The 18,714-nt window shown below is 42.5% G+C and overlaps 1 protein-coding gene across 3 annotated transcripts in view; it reads left to right on the plus strand.

Annotated features, from left to right (window-relative positions):
* sec16b (SEC16 homolog B, endoplasmic reticulum export factor) overlaps nucleotides 1–18,714 on the plus strand; it is a 44,882-nt gene that overhangs the window by 8,187 nt on the left and 17,981 nt on the right. For all 3 annotated transcript variants that reach the window (XM_017714956.2, XM_017714955.2, XM_017714957.2), the window contains exons 6-17: nucleotides 358–478; nucleotides 1,728–1,879; nucleotides 2,114–2,175; nucleotides 2,348–2,486; nucleotides 4,930–5,175; nucleotides 8,353–8,450; nucleotides 11,624–11,705; nucleotides 12,428–12,545; nucleotides 12,942–13,053; nucleotides 13,408–13,513; nucleotides 16,798–16,935; nucleotides 17,874–17,972. In XM_017714956.2, coding sequence (XP_017570445.2) covers nucleotides 358–478; nucleotides 1,728–1,879; nucleotides 2,114–2,175; nucleotides 2,348–2,486; nucleotides 4,930–5,175; nucleotides 8,353–8,450; nucleotides 11,624–11,705; nucleotides 12,428–12,545; nucleotides 12,942–13,053; nucleotides 13,408–13,513; nucleotides 16,798–16,935; nucleotides 17,874–17,972 — 1,473 coding nt within the window. The remainder of the gene's footprint in view (nucleotides 1–357; nucleotides 479–1,727; nucleotides 1,880–2,113; nucleotides 2,176–2,347; nucleotides 2,487–4,929; nucleotides 5,176–8,352; nucleotides 8,451–11,623; nucleotides 11,706–12,427; nucleotides 12,546–12,941; nucleotides 13,054–13,407; nucleotides 13,514–16,797; nucleotides 16,936–17,873; nucleotides 17,973–18,714) is intronic.

Here is an 18,714-nt window from a genome sequence, read left to right on the forward strand (position 1 = left end):
GCAGTTATCAGATTATTAAGTGCATGTAAACACACTCAATGTAAATGTTCCCTCAAAGCTCCAGCAGTGGTTCTAAGGTCTGATTGTGGAGCTTAAATCAGGTTCTCCAGGTGAAAAGTTGGTATTTGTTCCTTTTCATAACCGAATGTTTTAAAACAGAACAGCCAACCCCAGTGACAAGAGGGGGACTGACCCAGTGACCCAGTTAAGTACCTTTATTCCTGAGAGTGCACTTATCATCTCCATTTAAATGGTCAGTGGATGCTAGCATGGGTGTGTTTAATTGTTCATGCAGTGTCTGGTAAGTCAACCCAAAGCTCCCTGCATTTCTGCTCGTATCCTGCTTTTCCCCTCCAGACGTGTGAACCTGGAGCTCTGGCCAGTTCCAAAACCTCCGGCCTTTCGTCCAGCAGCTACGAACTCAGTCAGTACATGAATGGAGTGGAGCAGTCAGACGCTGCACCTCCACCTCTCTCAGGTAGAGCACAACACAGCAAACACACCCTCAGCTGCCTCTGTGCATTGACAGAATATTCTTACTCACCTGGTTATCACAGCTAGACAGCGGTGGATGAAGTACACAAACCATGTACTCGAGTTAAAGTCGAGACCCCCAAGGTAAAATATTACTCCAGTAAAAGTAGAAGTTCCTCCCTTTAGACCTCCACTTGAGTGAAAGTACTAAAGTATTTCCCTTCAAATGTACTTAAGTATAAAGTAAAAGTACTAAAAGAGTAATTCTGGCTCTGATGTCCTGTTATCATTTTTATAACCAGACTGGCTTCATGAACTCATTTCAGGTGAAAGTCCTCCAGCGTCTCTCTTGGTAAACCAGTCTTTTAATAGAACGTCATTAATTAGTGACGCTGACGTCTATTAAAATGATCAGAAGCACAAAACACTGAAGGTAAACAGTTTCCATCAGGGAGAACCGAGTGGCTCTGAAATCACTTTTTACACACAAGCAAAGTTTCAGTTTCAGATTTATTTACAACTTAGTTCCAAGTTTATGTTGAATAAAAACTGGCTTTAAACTCAGGATCACAGATGAGCTCCTTTACTATGTTGATCTGTAGGCGTCTGTTCATAAACATAAACCAGCCCAAACTCATTTACTATAAAATGAAATGGTGTTTGTAGAAATTCAGAAAAAGCCGCGTCAGTCTCGACTGCATATGTGGACATATTTCTATATTGAGCTCTATTTACACAAAGTTAGGTTAGTTCATCATTTATGTTGAACAGACTCTCCCAAAGTTTTACGCTGCTGCGCTGACGTTGAACCACGTGCTGCACTGGGTCGGTATGACCAACAGGTCAAAACCAGCTCTAAACAAAGTGACCGCTGGGCCCTGATTGGTGCTCTGGCTTTGCGCTTCTTTCGTTTTGACATGTTACGTTTTTATACACACAGAAACCAAAAGGAACGACAGATTTCTCAAAATGTAGGAGGAAAAAGTCGGATATTAGACTCTGAAATGTAGTGGAGTGAAAGGAGAAAGTCGCCCAGAACGGAGAAACTTCAGTACAGATACACCAAAAATACTAAAGTACAGAAACTCATTACATTTACTCAGATACTCAGTTACTGTCCACCACTGCAATTTACACAGCGTCCCAACGTTTTTGGAATTGGGGTTGTATTATATATTATAGTAGTATAGCATCTATTTATCCGTCTATCCATCTTTTCTCAGTTTGATATTTGCGCACTCTCTTCTCTTTAGAACCTGAGGTCGAGACTAAAGCTTTTGCCCCGCTGAAGTTTTGTGTTCCTCACGTGGCTGTGAGTTTCGGGCCTGCGGGGCAGCTGGTCAGGGTCAGTCCAGCCCTGCCCTCTCATGGTGAACCTGCTCAGGTGGAGCTTCACAGTCTGGAGGTACCGTACAACCCTGAGTTCTCTGCTAATGCTCGTCTGTGAGTAATCTGGCTGAGCAGAAGTGAGGGAAGATTGTTTTTGCTCTCATTTCTTTGGGAAATTGATGTGAAGAAATCTGTCATATTTCAGTAGATTTTTGTGAATGTAGTCAGTGACACATCTACTGTTTTTCATTTGTGTGGAAAGTAGTGTTGAGTGTGAGACGTGATTAATTGTACTCATCCATGTGAACAGGTTATTCTGAGTGACACACGTGAACAGCATGATATGAGAGACTTTCCTGGGCCGCTGGCGAGGTGAGACAAGTTACCGGGTTAGAGGGCTGTTCTTTAAGTCCTAGTTTTATTATCTACTGTAAAACCTTCAAATTCAAGAGTATATCAAAGTACTTCTGCTCTGGGTGTGTCTGTTTTTCTGGTTTCCGGATGTTTGTCTTCGCCTCATCTCAGTTTTTATTCTTTCATTAAGGGAGGATTTGCATAAGGTAGATGTCATTAACTTCGCCCTGCAGATGGCTGATGCTTGTCTGAAGGACAGCGCGCTGTCTGATGCTTCCACTGCTGCCCTCCTGTGGCATCTGCTGGTATTACTGTGCAGACAGAATGGGGTAAGTGCTTAGGGGGGATCAGACAGTGTCAATAGAGGAGCCATCCTATGCATTTTTAGCTTTTTTCTGTCAATTTACAAGTTTTTTTTAACCAAAAACAGAAAAAAAAATTGAGATGCATGTTTTCTTACCTTTTGTATGCATCGCAACCAGAATGAATTAAAAGCAGTTTGTTTTTGCGGTTTGACTGTATTTTCTGGAGAGTTACATCAGTAGTACATCAAACTCCTTTATTCCAAATATATGAGTAAAGTACCGTTTTCTGAACAGGTGGGCACAAAAGTGTAAAAAGTACAGAGAAACTGTACTAAAATAAAAGTATGAGTACTTTTCTACTGAATTCCTACTCAATTATGTATACTTAAGTGAAAGTTAAAAAAAAGTCCTGCGATGAAATACTCTGTATTGCCAAAAGTATTCGGTCGTCTGGCTTCACACGCATATGAACTTGAGTGACATCCCATTCTTAATCCATAGGGTTTAATATGATGTCGGCCCACCCTTTGCAGCTATAACAGCTTCAGCTCTTCTGGGAAGGCTTTCCACAAGGGTTAGGAGTGTTTATGGGAATTTTTGACCGTTCTTCCAGAAGCGCATTTGTGAGGTCAGACACTGATGTTGGACGAGAAGGCCTGGCTCACAGTCTCCACTCTAATTCATCCCAAAGGTGTTCTATGGGGTTGAGGTCAGGACTCTGTGCAGGCCAGTCAAGTTCTTCCACGCCAAACTGGCTCATCCACGTCTTTATGGACTTGCTTTGTGCACTGGTCATGTTGGAACAGGAAGGGGCCGTCCCCAGACTGTTCCCACAAAGTTGGGAGTGTGAAATTGTCCAAAATCTCTTGGTGCTGAAGCTTTAAGAGTTCCTTTCACTGGAACTAAGGGGCCGAGACCAACTCCTGAAAAACAACCCCACACCATGATCCCCCCTCCACCAAACTTTACACTCGGCACAATGCAGTCAGACAAGTACCGTCTCCTGGCAACCGCCAAACCCAGACATCGGATTCCCAGACAGAGAAGCGTGATTGGTCACTCCAGAGAACACGTCTCCACTGCTCTAGAGTCCAGTGGCGGCGCTTTACACCACTGCATTCCACGCTTTGCATTGCGCTTGGTGATGTAAGGCTTGGATGCAGCTGCTCGGCCATGGAAACCCATTCCATGAAGCTCTCTACGCTGTTCTTGAGCTGATCTGAAGGCCACATGAAGTTTGGAGGTCTGTAGTGATTGACTCTGCAGAAAGTCGGTGACCTCTGTGCACTATGCCCCTCAGCATCCGCTGACCCCGCTCTGTCATTTTACGTGGCTGACCACTTCGTGGCTGAGTTGCTGTTGTTCCCAATCGCTTCCACTTTGTTAGAATCCCACTGACAGTTGACTGTGGAATATTTAGTAGTGAGGAAATTTCACGACTGGACTTGCTGCACAGGTGGCGTCCGATCACGGCACCACGCTGGAATTCACTGAGCTCCTGAGAGCGACCCATTCTTTCACTAATGTCTGTAGAAGCAGTCTGCAGGCCTAGGGGCTCGGCTTTATACACCTGTGGCCATGGAAGTGACTGGAACACCTGAATTCAGTGATTTGGATGGGTGAGTAAATACTTTTGGCAGTATAGTGTATCTATCTTTCCATCTACAGAAGACTTCACAGATGGTTTATAATGAGTGGTGTTGGAAATGATCAGCATGTCTGATATTGAGCACATCTGGAAACACCTGAATTTGGATGGGTGAGTGAATACTTTTGGCACTATAGTGTATCAGCGATACTGCTCCTCACACAGACATATGACGTTAGTTGTAGGCAGTTTAATTTTACAGTCATATGTTCTAAGTAACACAGTTTAAATGCACAGGAATGTGACTGGCAAGAGAAAAAGAGAAATCTCCCTGGTTTGTGGAGTATTTTGAAGGTCTAAATGGAAATGAAAGAAGTTAAATGTAAGTGTTTCCCCTGGAAATGTAACCAGGTAGAAGTATTCAAGTAAGGCACAGATCATTCAAATAATGTATAATCTATAAAAATTAGTGATAAAGTAGAATTGCTCAAATACTTTCTGGTTCTGTTCAATACAGGGAAGAAAGCAACCGTGCAGCTTTATGACTCTCCATATCTGGATTCTACACACGTGCATGCAAATCCAATTTAGACACTGTGATGTGTTTGTTTGATTAAATGTCCTGATGGAAAACACTACCGGCAATCTAACTCTGTCAGGAGTAGCAAAAATGGTCCTGACAGGAGAAACTGCTTTTTAGAAAAGCTCCATGTTTCATTTCTGAAAAGTGAAAAGTGTTTTTTGGCTATTTGATGTTATGATTACAGTTAGATTTAGAAAATTCTTGTTACACATCAATACTTACAAGTTACTTACAATCCTGACATCCTGACAAAGAATGAAAACAAATACGTGTGTGTTTTTGTGTTTGTTGCACAGAGAATCGTGGGTTCGGACATTGCTGAGCTGCTGGTGCGGGGCAGCCAGTCTTCACGTGGAGTGTGTGAAGGGGACAGTGAGCGGTCAGACATTGGGAGCCTGATTGATCTGAGCGAAACTCCGAGTCCAGAAATGGCAAACCTGAACAATTCAGACCTGCTGACGGGAAACCCCCTCACTGAGGAGCAGACCTCTGAACAAAACCTTCAGAACTACACCAAACTCCTGCTGGCTGGCAGGAAAAAGGTGACTGCTCTGTCTGTACCGTCTCTCTCTGTGTACTGTCTCTCTCTGTACCATCTCTGTCTGTACCATCTCTGTCTGTACCGTCTCTCTCTGTCCTGTCTCGCTCTCTGTACCATCTCTGTCTGTACCATCTCTGTCTGTACCGTCTCTCTCTCTGTACCATCTCTCTCTGTACTGTCTCGCTCTCTGTACCATCTCTGTCTGTACCATCTCTGTCTGTACCGTCTCTCTCTCTGTACCATCTCTCTCTGTACCATCTCTGTCTGTACCGTCTCTCTCTCTGTACCATCTCTCTCTGTACTGTCTCGCTCTCTGTACCATCTCTGTCTGTACCATCTCTGTCTGTACCGTCTCTCTCTCTGTACCATCTCTCTCTGTACTGTCTCTCTGTCTGTACCATCTCTGTCTGTACCGTCTCTCTCTCTGTACCATCTCTCTCTGTGCCGTCTCTCTCTGTCTGTACCATCTCTGTCTGTACCGTCTCTCTGTCTGTACCATCTCTGTCTGTACCGTCTCTCTCTCTGTTCCGTCTCTCTTTGTCCTGTCTCTCTCTCTCTGTACCGTCTCTGTCTGTACCGTCTCTGTCTGTACCGTCTCTCTCTGTACCGTCTCTCTCTGTCTGTACCATCTCTGTCTGTACTGTCTCTCTCTCTGTTCCGTCTCTCTTTGTCCTGTCTCTCTCTCTCTGTACCGTCTCTGTCTGTACCGTCTCTCTCTCTCTGTACCGTCTCTCTCTGTACCGTCTCCCTCTGTACCGTCTCTCTCTCTCTCTGCATCATCTCTCTGTCCTGTCTCTCTCTCTCTGTACCATCTCTCTCTCTCTCTCTCTCTCTCTCTCTCTCTCTGTCCTGTCTCTCTCTGTACTGTCTCTCTCTCTGTCCTGTCTCTCTCTCTACCGTATCTCTCTCTGTCCTGTCTCTCTCTCTCTGTACCGTATCTGTCTCTGTCCTGTCGCTCTCTCTGCATCATCTATCTCTGCCTTTCTATTAGTTGTGTGATTCTTCTCATCACTTTCTTGTTGCTGTTTTATTGCTGTTAAAATCTTTTATTATTCATTATTCTCTGAATATTTGTATCTCTCTTGTCTTTATCATGTATGGGCTGCCTGTTATAGAATCACTGAAGTTTGGAGCTATGAGGCTAATGCAACTAAATGAAACTGATAGTCCACCAATAGGCACGGTGTCACATGCATGTCTAGGTCACCACACACTTGCATTAAACTGCATTTATTTGCTAAGTGAGCTCAAATTGACTTGCTTATGTGGTTTCAGACACTGTATGATGAACTGTTATCTGTAGAAATAGGTGAAAGTACATAGTAGTGGAGCTAAAAGCAGTAATAACTGCCATCTTGAGGCCTGATATTTGTCCATACCGATGTCTGTTTTTGTAGATAACAGAACGTCATACAGTGTCGAGATGTTATAAACTTTTCTAACAATGTAGACACATTAGCCGTGTAGCCAAAGTTAATACGGGAACTTGGACGTCCGATGTATTTTTGCTGATATTCCTTTAAATACTTAACTCAGACTGAGTGAATGCTAGCTGGGCTTTATGACGTGAAACTTTCATGCAATTAGTTTCCTGTGCTACTTGACAGTTACATTGCGCAACTCAGACGCAAAGTTGGACACAACACATCCCATCCCTCCAGTAGTCACCCAAATTAGCAGCTCCTATATAAAATCATCTGCGACATGTATTTTACATTTGCATATTTGCACTATTATTATTTCTATTATTGTCTTTGCGTAATTTCTCCTGTTGTTGCCATACCTTGCTCTTTATCTGTATATACCTTCTATCTATATATCTCTCTATTATTGTTTAACTCTATCAGAGGTCACTAATAGGTGGACCGCGGTCCCAGTCGAGACCCAGGCGCTGTCCTATGTGGACCTGGACCTATGATTAATAAACTAAGGATACTTATTTTATTTCAACCGGGTGGTCCTATTTTAATCGGTGTATGATTTCTAGTCATTATGGTGCTGGTTTAGCGGCCCGGGAAACTCACAGAACAATCACATGCGCTGTAAATATCACATGTCATGCTCAGCCAGTCAGATCTGTGCATTACGATGAGCACTGAGACTGGACTGAGTGACTCACACACGAGGCGAGAAACAGCAGTCAGAGAAGAAAGTGAGTCAGAGAGGGAAGTTATTCCACATGACGTGATCTAAAAAGAGAAAACTGACAGTAAATGTTGTTGAAATCTTTAGTTGGTCTGATATTCAGTTGTCCACTGTATAAGATGTTGATATTCCCACTCGGCTACTTCAGTAAACAGTATGTGGCATGAAATCATATTGCAAGTTAGACATTATGATGTTCTGGACCTTCGCTTGAGGAAATTGATTGTCTTGATTGTTTTTAACTGGACCTTGTTAAGCCTTTGAAAACTAATGTTTATGTAGCCATTATGGGACCTGTTGCTTCTCTCATCATGTCCTAGATACCCTGAGGAGCAACTTTTGCCCTGTTCTTCTCAAAAGTATCTGCTTTCTGTGTAAAATTAGGAACGTAATTGGCAAAGCAGCCATTTGAACAGTTGTTAGGCCTAAGTATCTAGTTAAATCGGCTGGTTACAGAAACATTAGCTCAGAGAAACTGATGTTTGTTTGTTGTGGCTCAACTGAGACGCACACACACAGACACACATTTTCATAGCCGCTTCTCCCTCAAGGTCGCGGGGTGGGGGGGTGCTGGAGCCTATCCCAACAATGGGCGGAAGGCAGGATGCACCCTGGAGAGACCGCCAGTCCATCACAGGGCAGACAGACAGACACAGACAGTCACTCACACACTCACACCCAGGGGCAATGCAGCATGTCCACTTGGCCTGACTGCATGTCTTTGGACTGTGGGAGGAAACCGGAGAACCCGGAGGAAACCCACGCAGACACGGGGAGAACATGCAAACTCCACACAGAGAGGACCCCCATTCTTTGGCATGGTCTGCATTTTGATTGGCTGTTTCATTAAACTTTTTCCACAAAGTTGAGTCAAGTGCAACTGTTGCAGCTGAGTTGTGGGGCCCTTTACACAGTGCAGGTTTTAAAGCAAGTAAAGTTGCATGTAAGTTTCACCATGTAAAGCCAGCCTGCAGAAGCACAGTCTGATTCTTGGACTAACTGTTCTCTCCCCAAACCGCCTTTCACTTGGTAGGAAGCCTTGGAGTCGGCCATGCGGAGCGGCCTGTGGGGTCATGCTCTCTTTCTGGCCAGCAAGATGGACGGCAGGGCCTATACCACAGTTCTGAGCAGGTGTGTGGAAAAATACTGGTACACAATGCTTATTGACATAAGACATACAATAACTTGCCTTCAGCTTGCATTGATTTGAAGAAATTGGTGATTGTTTAACAGCACTTAATTCTTTTGTTTCATGGCAGTCACTTAAACTAGCCTGTGCAGCTGTCTAAGGGTACAATATCCTTTAATTCAGGGGTGTCAAACTCAACCACTAACAGGGCCATGTTAAAAAATCTTAGCAAATCCGTAGCCAGCATTTTTATTATATTTTTGTAATAAATATTCCTCCAGTAAAAGTAGACGTTCCTCCCTTTAGACCTCCACTTGAGTAAAAGTACTAAAGTATTTCCCTTCAAATGTACTTAAGTATAAAGTAAAAGTACTAAAAGAGGAATTCTGGCTCTGATGTCCTGTTATCATTTTTATAACCAGACTGGCTTCATGAACTCATTTCAGGTGAAAGTCCTCCAGCGTCTCTCTTGGTAAACCAGTCTTTTAATAGAACGTCATTAATTAGTGACGCTGACGTCTATTAAAATGATCAGAAGCACAAAACACTGAAGGTAAACAGTTTCCATCAGGGAGAACCGAGTGGCTCTGAAATCACTTTTTACACACAAGCAAAGTTTCAGTTTCAGATTTATTTACAACTTAGTTCCAAGTTTAAGTTGAATAAAAACTGGCTTTAAACTCAGGATCACAGATGAGCTCCTTTACTATGTTGATCTGTAGGCGTCTGTTCATAAACATAAACCAGCCCAAACTCATTTACTATAAAATGAAATGGTGTTTGTAGAAATTCAGAAAAAAGCCGCGTCAGTCTCGACTGCATATGTGGACATATTTCTATATTGAGCTCTATTTACACAAAGTTAGGTTAGTTCATCATTTATGTTGAACAGACTCTCCCAAAGTTTTACGCTGCTGCGCTGACGTTGAACCGCGTGCTGCACTGGGTCGGTATGACCAACAGGTCAAAACCAGCTCTAAACAAAGTGACCGCTGGGCCCTGATTGGTGCTCTGGCTTTGCGCTTCTTTCGTTTTGACATGTTACGTTTTTATACAGACAGAAACCAAAAGGAACGACAGATTTCTCAAAATGTAGGAGGAAAAAGTCGGATATTAGACTCTGAAATGTAGTGGAGTGAAAGGAAAAAGACGCCCAGAACGGAGAAACTTCAGTACAGATACACCAAAAATACTAAAGTACAGACACTAATTACATTTACTCAGTTACTCAGTTGAAACCACTGAAACAGGCTAATAAGAATAGAAAATGAAATGCATCGTGTCATGTAAATAGAGCCTGTTTTGGTAACAGGAGAGTTTCATGTGTGGTGCCACATTTCGCAGACTGTTAACACCGCAGCAGTGGAGGAGATCAGATGTCCAGTGTCTGAACTGGGTGAACCATTCGTAGGTCAGAGCTAAATCAGTCTCTTTTCCAGCCTTCTCCATTTCCGCACAGACATCTGCATCTGCTGCTGAACCAACTCGAATGGAAACGGATTGGTTTTGGCTTCCCTGCCTGGTCAGTAGGATCCAAAACTGTCTGATTGACAGCACTAAATTCCCACCGACTATTTAAAGGAACATAGTCAGATCAATCAGATATTTCCCAAACTGAAAGTCAAAAATCAACAAAAAATAACCTACAGAACTACCACCGCTCTACCTGGAGGTTGTTTGATATACATATCAGTACACTGTAAAACATTTTACTGCATTAACAGTAAATTTCTGGCTTCTGCATTCCTTTCACAGTAATCTACCGCACCATATTAACAGAAAATAGCAGCAAGGTAGCAGCTTTATATTGTTACTTGAGAATCAGGGGACATATTTTTAACATTTTTCACTGCATGTGCACAATATCTCACGTTTTAAAGTGCAAATATACATTTTACACGTCAGAAACTCACATCTGGCAGTACCAATAATACAAGTTAAACAATAAAAAAAACAAAAAACATTCCAGCATAAATATTTTAATTATTTAAAACACTAAAACCTGAATCGACACTTTTTTTTGAATATTTATACCATTTTATATCCTAGTTGTGGTCACCTGTCACAGTGTTTCTTACTATTTGTTGTGAATATCTTCACTAGTCACAGTTCCAAATGAGCCTTTCTGTGTTTTTTGGACAAAAGTCAGTTTTGGTCAAAACATTACAGGATAATGTGTTTAATGTATTAAAAGTCACAGTCACTGTATGTATGAACTAGTGCTTTGACCCTGTTGTCCTAGTATCCAGGCAATGCATGTACAATGGAACTAGGGCTGTGTTTTATATATATATATATATGTATATATACAGAGTCTGATATATATTTGATCCTCTCTATCTATGTCCTGCTGTACATCTCACTTATCAAAGCTGGACCTTGTTTAAAGTGACCCAGCTGGGAAACTCAGCATTATGGGGCAGCCTTCCCTGTGATCAACACAGCACACCGTAACCCGATATGCACAGAATCTCGATCTGCCAAGTGCAGTACTGGGTGTTACTCCGTGTGGGTCAGAGTAACACGTGACCGGGGAACCTGAGTCTAGGGGCTGAGCTTATTTTTGGACGTAGCGTGGAAGCGTATACTGCTTGCATGTGTTCCAGATTGTGTGTGCTTCCCGATACTGAGTCAGCAGTAGTTTTTTTTTGTTTAGTGTCTTGGTGTCTCTCTGTCTGTGGTATTATGCCAGTGCCAACCTCTGTAAGGACTCCAGGGCTTCCCACGCAGTGCTGGCTCTGTAGGCCTCTAAGAATGCAGCTCTGGAAAACATCGCAGATCATAGAGATTCTGAACTGACTCATCTGTTCTTTTATTGTTCTTCATGGCTCTTAAGCTGTCTGCTTTGAGAACTGATAGACAGACAGAGAGACAGATAGATAGATAGATAGATAGATAGATAGATAGATAGATAGATAGATAGATAGATAGATAGATAGATAGATAGATAGATAGATAGATAGATGACAAACTCAGCAAATAGAAAATATACACTGTGATTTGTAGAAAAATATATTAAAAACCATATTGACGTTTTTTCCCTGCAAAGATTATTTTCACCTAGGAAACCAATAAACATGTAACTTAACTGGGGATGTTCAGGCTTTGCTCACACAAACCCACTGAAACGTGTGCAAAACGTTGAGCTACATATGTTTGAATGTGTGATGGACAGGTTTACAGGCAGTCTGGCGTCCAGTGATCCGCTACAGACACTCTTCCACTTGCTCTCCGGCAGGATCCCAACTGTTGCCACGGTAACGTACCACACTCGCTTTGAGTTTACTCTACAGTGATGTAGCAGCAGAGGCCTACAACCTAACCTAACACCATCTTTTTCTCTTCTCTTCTCTTCTCTTCTCTTCTCTTCTCTTCTCTTTTATCTTTCTTCTCTTCTCTCCTCCTCTCTTCTCTTCTCTTTTATCTTTCTTCTCTTCTCTTCTCTTTTATCTTTCTTCTCTTCTCTTCTCTTTTATCTTTCTTCTCTTCTCCTCTTCTCTCCTCCTCTCCTCTCCAACTTCATCTTTCTTCTCTTCTTTTCTCTTCTCTTCTCTTCTCTTCTCTTCTCTTTTATCTTTCTTCTCTTCTCTTCTCTTTTATCTTTCTTCTCTTCTCTTCTTTTCTCTTCTCCTCTCTTCTCTTCTCTTCATCTCTTTTCTCTTGTCTTTTATCTTTCTTTTCTTCTCCTCTCTTCTCTTCACTTCTCTTCTCCTCTCTTCTCTTCTCTTCTCTTCTCTCTTCTCTTATCTTTTATCTTTCTTGTCTTCTCTTTTATCTTTCTTCTCTTCTCTTCTCTTCTCCTCTCTTCTCCTCTCTTCTCTTCTCTCCTCTCCTCCACTCTTCTCTTCCCCTTCTCCTTTCTTCTCTTCCCTTTCTCCTTTCTTCTCTTCTCTTCTTTTCTCTTCAACTTCATCTTTCTTCTCTTCTCTCCTTCTCTCTTCTCTTCCCCTTCATCTTTATTCTCTTCTCTTCTCTGCAGTGTTATAGTACAGAGAAGTGGGGAGACTGGAGGCCTCATCTTGCTGTCATGCTGTCCAATGAGACTGAAGACTCTGATATGCACTGCAAGTCCATCGTTTGTATGGGTGATTTGTTAGGTATGAAATACAAATGTATCTTTTTCACAGACCAAAGGACACTTTATGTCCTTCTGCTCACTTCCACATTCAGGATGGAGCTCTCAAAGTTGAATACTGAAGAGCCGGAACACTTTAGGACATAAAGGAATAGTTCAGTGGAAAACTATCTGTATAAAATATAATTGTTTGACTGTGCAACATATTACTGTTGAAATTACTAGATAACAGAATGTCATACAGTGACAGAAACCACATTAGTGAGTAGACTTGAGATTGCACAATAATTGCTTGGGGTCTATGTGATGAACTAAAGAAGCAAACATCAAGCGGTGAAAGAGAAATCATGCTTTTTTTTGCTGAACCATGCTGCACTTTTGGCTCGTGCTTCAGTTGTGTTTGTGTTTTCCCTGCCAGCCTCCAGAGGCCTGCTGCATGCTGCTCATATCTGCTACCTCACAGCTCACTCCCCTTTTGGCTGGTACACAAACAAAGCCCAACGTCTGGTGCTTCTGGGCAGCAGTCATGGGTAAGAGTAGCAAATGAGAAACATAGGCAGCATTTGTGTATTGAGTATTTATTGAGTTGAGGTCAAAAGTAAAGACAGGCAGCATTATTGAAGATAAACCTTGTCGTGCTTGAAGAAAGATGTTTTCCCTTTTTGAGTCTTGTGTTTCGTTTCTATGCTCCCTCAAAGAAGTTCATTAGATGGTGGCACCCACATTTCCAGAAAAGACGCTTTGGGCCAACATGTTTCCTAAAAAGTGCTGTACAAATGAAATTGAACCGAATTAAATGTTTATACCAGGCTCAAGAAACACTGGAAGGTCATTTATTTGAAATTTAACAGTGATGCTTTTCTTGTTTTCCCGATTAATTTCAGCGTTTCCTTTCCGAAGTTCTGCCAGAATTCGGTGATCCGCTGCACTGAAGTGTTTGAATACTGCCAGAGGCTTGGAGAACCGTCTTTCACGATCCCCTCTTTTCAGGTGAAACTTTCTATGTCTTTTTTCCCAGTTTGGCAATCTTAGTAATGTGTTCACTCTAAACCCTCAAAGTGCACTAAACTGCCAAAAGTATTTGGTCGTCTGTCTTCACACACATGAACTTGAGTGAGATCCCATTCATAATCCATAGGGTTTAATATGATGTCGGCCCACCCTTTGCAGCTATAACAGCTTCAACTCTTCAGGAAAGACTTTCCACAAGGGTTAGGAGTGTGTTTATGGGAATTTTTGACCGTTCTTCCAGAAGCGCATTTGTGAGGTCAGACACTGATGTTGGACGAGAAGGCCTGGCTCACAGTCTCCCCTCTAATTCATCCCAAAGGTGTTCTACTGGGTTGAGGTCAGGACTTTGTGCAGGCCAGTCAAGTTCTTCCACACCAAACTGGCTCATCCACATCTTTATGGACTTGCTTTGTGCACTGGTGCGCAGTCATGTTGGAACAGGAAGGGGCCGTCCCCAAACTGTTCCCACAAAGTTGGGAGCATGAAATTGTCCAAAATCTCTTGGTGCTGAAGCTTTAAGAGCTCCTTTCACTAACTGGAACTAAGGGGCCGAGCCCAACTCCTGAAACACAACCCCACACCATGATCCCCCCTCCACCAAACTTTACACTCAGCACAATGCAGTCAGACAAGTACCGTTCTCCTGACCACCACCAAACCCAGAATCGTCCATCGGATTTCCAGACGGAGAAGCGTGACTGGTCACTCCAGAGAACATGTCTCCACTGCTCTAGAGTTCAGTGGCGGCGCTTTACACCACTGCATTCCACGCTTTGCATTGCGCTTGGTGATGAAAGGCTTGGATGCAGCTGCTCGGCCATGGAAACCCATTCCATGAAGCTCTCTACGCTGTTCTTGAGCTGATCTGAAGGCCACATGAAGTTTAGAGGTCTGTAGTGATTGACTCTCTGCAGAAAGTCAGTGACCTCTGTGCACTATGCCCCTCAGCATCCGCTGACCCCGCTCTGTCATTTTACGTGGCCGACCACTTCGTGGCTGAGTTGCTGTCGTTCCCAATCGCATCCACTTTGTTATAATCCCACTGACAGTTGACTGTGGAATATTTAGTAGTGAGGAAATTTCACGACTGGACTTGCTGCACAGGTGGCGTCCGATCACGGCACCACGCTGGAATCCACTGAGCTCCTGAGAGCGACCCATTCTTTCACTAATGTCTGTAGAAGCAGTCTGCAGGCCTAGGGGCTCGGCTTTATACACCTGTGGCCATGGAAGTGACTGAAACACCTGAATTCAGTGATTTGGATGGGGGAGTGAAAACTTTGGGCAGTATAGTGTATTATGCTAGGAAGTTTGTGAACCTTTTACAATTCTAAATTTCGACAAACCTGATTCCAGAAACGTTGCCACTGTGTGTGGTGTGCTAATAAAAACAGAAAGCAGTGATGAGTAAATTCTTTTTGATCTGTATGAAACTGAAAACAGTAGAAAACCATTATTTAACCAACATTATTTAACCAACTATTATATGGTTTAGCTTATAAACCATAAACTAGAGTTTTTGTAACTATACATTCATTCCGAACTTAATATTGCAGAAAGTTGTGAGAGGAACATGGTTACTGGTGTGTTACATCACCTTTCCTTTACAGAGCAATTAAACAATCATGTGTCTGAAGACACAAACTGATCCAGTTTTGAAAGGGTTATACAAATCTTCAAGTTATATTCAAGTTGTCATGGTTTTAACTTAAAAATGCACCACATGTTTTTAGTGGGACGGGTCTGGACTGCAGGCAGGTCAGTCCAGCACCTGCAATCTCTGAATACACAGACATACATGTGCAAAATATGGGTTAACGTTGTTGTGTGGAAATAAACATGCACTTCTCTGAAAAATATGCCATCTGGACTGAAATGAAGGTTCTGTTCAGGAACATTTCTCGTTCATCGAGGTACAAACAGTGTAGATGTTCCCTCAAAGCTCCAGCAGTGGGTTTAAGGTCTGATTGTGGAGCTTAAATCAGGTCCTCCAGGTGAAAAGTCAGTATTTGTTCCTTTTCATAACCGAATGTTTTAAAACAGAGCAGTAGAGTAAAAGCCTGGAGGCGAGGCGGGGTGTGTGGAGTCAGTCCAGCTTAGAACAGATCATTTCAGTGGATTATGGTTCAGTTATGCTTCTTTCACGCATTATTGCATCAGTTCACAAACAAATCAGTGCAAAGAGTTTTCAAGAACCTCTGTGTGTTCACAGTGTTAAACCTTATTCAAGCTGGATTATTTTTACCAGGGAAATTAAAACATGAAGTAAGTGTGTGTAGCTTTTACAGCCAGACAGTAATAAGTGTGGAGTGAACGGTCTTGTGTAATTGGCTGAATACGGAGCTCCATCAGGCTACGTCCACGTTACAAGCCTCGTTTCTCAAGTCCGATCTCTCTGACTCTATGGTTTACACTCGTTTAGGTAAGTGACTCAAATCGGTCCTCATGAGCTCCTCCTACTCGGTAACGTCACGTGACTGAATCAGTGCATCATCAGCACAAACTAACGAGCAGAACGAGCTTCGCTGAGAAGATCATTAACTCTGATCAGCTCTCAGCTTCATTATTAGAGCCAGACGAAGGAGAAAAAGGTGAGATGAGCTGCTTTTCCACCGTTTACAGGCTTTAACGTCTGCTCGGCGCTGTTGCCATGGTAACGCTGAATGATGGAGAAAAAGCAGATGAATTCCGATCTGAGCGTCACATTAAGGTCACATGGCCACGAATCGGATACGTATCCGATCTAGGACCACTTATGAAAGTGGCTTAGGTCGGATTTGAAAAGATCAGATTTGTGTCCACACCGCCCTGAAAACATCAGATCTGAGTCACATCAGGGCAAAAAATCAGATTTGTGCCACTTCAGCCTGGTAATGTGAACGTAGTCCCATTCCAACCCACCTCACACTAACCGAATAATCAAAGCTGCTAACAGACACAACCGTGTTGTTATTGTTATTGATTATACATCTGGGCTATGATCTTTCAGTTTTAGGTATCTTTGGGATTCCTGAACCGATTTGCCAGGCAAATTCCAAAAATGATTTTATAATTTTGATTTATATGGGAGTAAAGTCCAGACTCTGTGGTGTTATATTATATTTGGATATCTAACATCTAGCTTTTGTAATTGCGTCAGTTTTATACTGTAAGATCTAGCTTTTGGTTGGATTTCTAGTGCTGTCAGTAAGTTGTTTGCTGTTAACCTTATCTTGCTAAACTGTGATTTGTGGTAATGCAGCTGTTTGGGTTTTACTGTGCAGGTGTATAAGTTCCTGTATGCCTGCCGGCTGCTGGACTGTGGTTTAGCCTCACAGGCCTTTCATTACTGTGAGGTCGTAGCAAAATCTCTGCTCAGGATACAGGAGCCACATATAATACTGCTAGGGGAAGTTATAAAGGTAACACACACACACACACACACACACACACACACACACACACACACACACACACACACACACACACACATACTCTCTCCTTAAACACTACTTATCCACAAAAACTATATTAACAACCATATCCAAACTATGAAAACATACACAGATCAGGCATAACATTATGACCACCTCCTTATTTCCACTTACTGTATAGCTGCACTCTGTAGTTCTACAGTTACAGACTGTAGTCCATCCGTTTCTCTGATACTCTGTTACCCTGTTCTTCAGTGGTCAGGACCCCCATGGACCCTCACAGAGCAGGTACTATTTGGGTGGTGGGTCATTCTCAGCACTGCAGTAACACTGATGTGGTGGTGGTGTGTTAGTGTTTGTTGTGCTGGTTTGAGTGGATCAGACACAGCAGTGCTGCTGGAGTTTTTAAACACTGTGTCCACTCACTGTCCACTCTATTAGACACTCCTACCTTGTCAGTCCACCTTGTAGATGTAAAGTCAGAGACGACAGCTCATCTGCTGCTGCACAGTTTGTGTTGGTCATCCTCTAGTCCTTCATCAGTGGTCACAGGACGCTGTTAGCTGGATGTTTTTGGTTGGTGGACTATTCTCAGTCCAGCAGCGAAACGTAGGTGTTTAAAATCTCCAGCAGCACTGCTGTGTCTGATCCACTTGTATCAGCACAACACACTAACACACCACCACCACGTCAGTGTTACTACAGTGTTGAGAATGACCCACCACTCAAATAGTACCTGCTCTGTGAGGGTCCATGGGGCTGATAAAGTGGACAATGAGCGTAGAAACGAGGTGGTCATAGAGTTATGCCTGATCGGTGTTTGTGTGACACATGACCTGCTTACTGCATTTGTTTGAAATGTGTTTGTGTGTGTGTGTGTGTGTGTGTGTTTGTGTGTGTGTGTGTGTGTGTGTGCTCTGTGACAGTTAGTAGACAGGCTTAAACACTCAGAAGCTCAGTTCAGTGAGACAGGAGCTGATCTGACCTGGCTAGACCTGCTGCGACGGCGGCTACAGGACATACAGGTGAACACACATCAGGGTTGTTATGGTTTTTGCATTTTCATTATTTTTTATTTTCATTTAGTTTTTGATTTTAGTTTAGTTTATTTTTTTAAGGGTTAATAGTTTCTGTTTTTATTTTCTGAAAAGTTTTTTTTTAGTATAGTTTTTATTTTATAGTTTTATTCATTAGTGTTGTAATAAACACTGTGAGATTAGGTATTTGATAAGGGCAGAATAAACACAGAATAAACAGTAGACTGAGCTCAGCTTCACTCCAGCTTTTGTTCACGCACTGAAAAAACTAAAACTTTTGTCCTAGAATTTCTATTTTGTTTTACTTTGTTTTGCAATGGACATTATAGTTTTGATTCAGGGTCATTCTACAGAATGGTGTTCACTGGTGTTACTGACCGTCATCGGTGTTCCACATAATAAAGGAAACACCTGAGACGTTTTAATGATCAATGCGTTTTACAGAACATCAAACCACACGCTGTCCATCAGGGAACGTCCACTAAAATATGGAATTTAATCCATTCGTGTTTCTATTTTTTCACAATGACCTCAGAATAAAGTCGGTCACACCAGTGACGTCAGCTAGAAGCTTCATATGAGATCATGAGCTGAATGAGAAGATCTCTGAGAACTGAGAGACACAGTGGACTCACCATGAGCTTTTCTTCATAGATCCTCAGAAAACGGGTCAAAGGAGGTCGAGTGACGTCATCGGCGTGACTTTTACTTCAAAATAGTTCTTTTTTAA

The sequence above is a fragment of the Pygocentrus nattereri genome, chromosome 30 (genome assembly GCF_015220715.1).
Source record: "Pygocentrus nattereri isolate fPygNat1 chromosome 30, fPygNat1.pri, whole genome shotgun sequence".
Classification (NCBI taxonomy): Eukaryota; Metazoa; Chordata; class Actinopteri; order Characiformes; family Serrasalmidae; genus Pygocentrus; species Pygocentrus nattereri.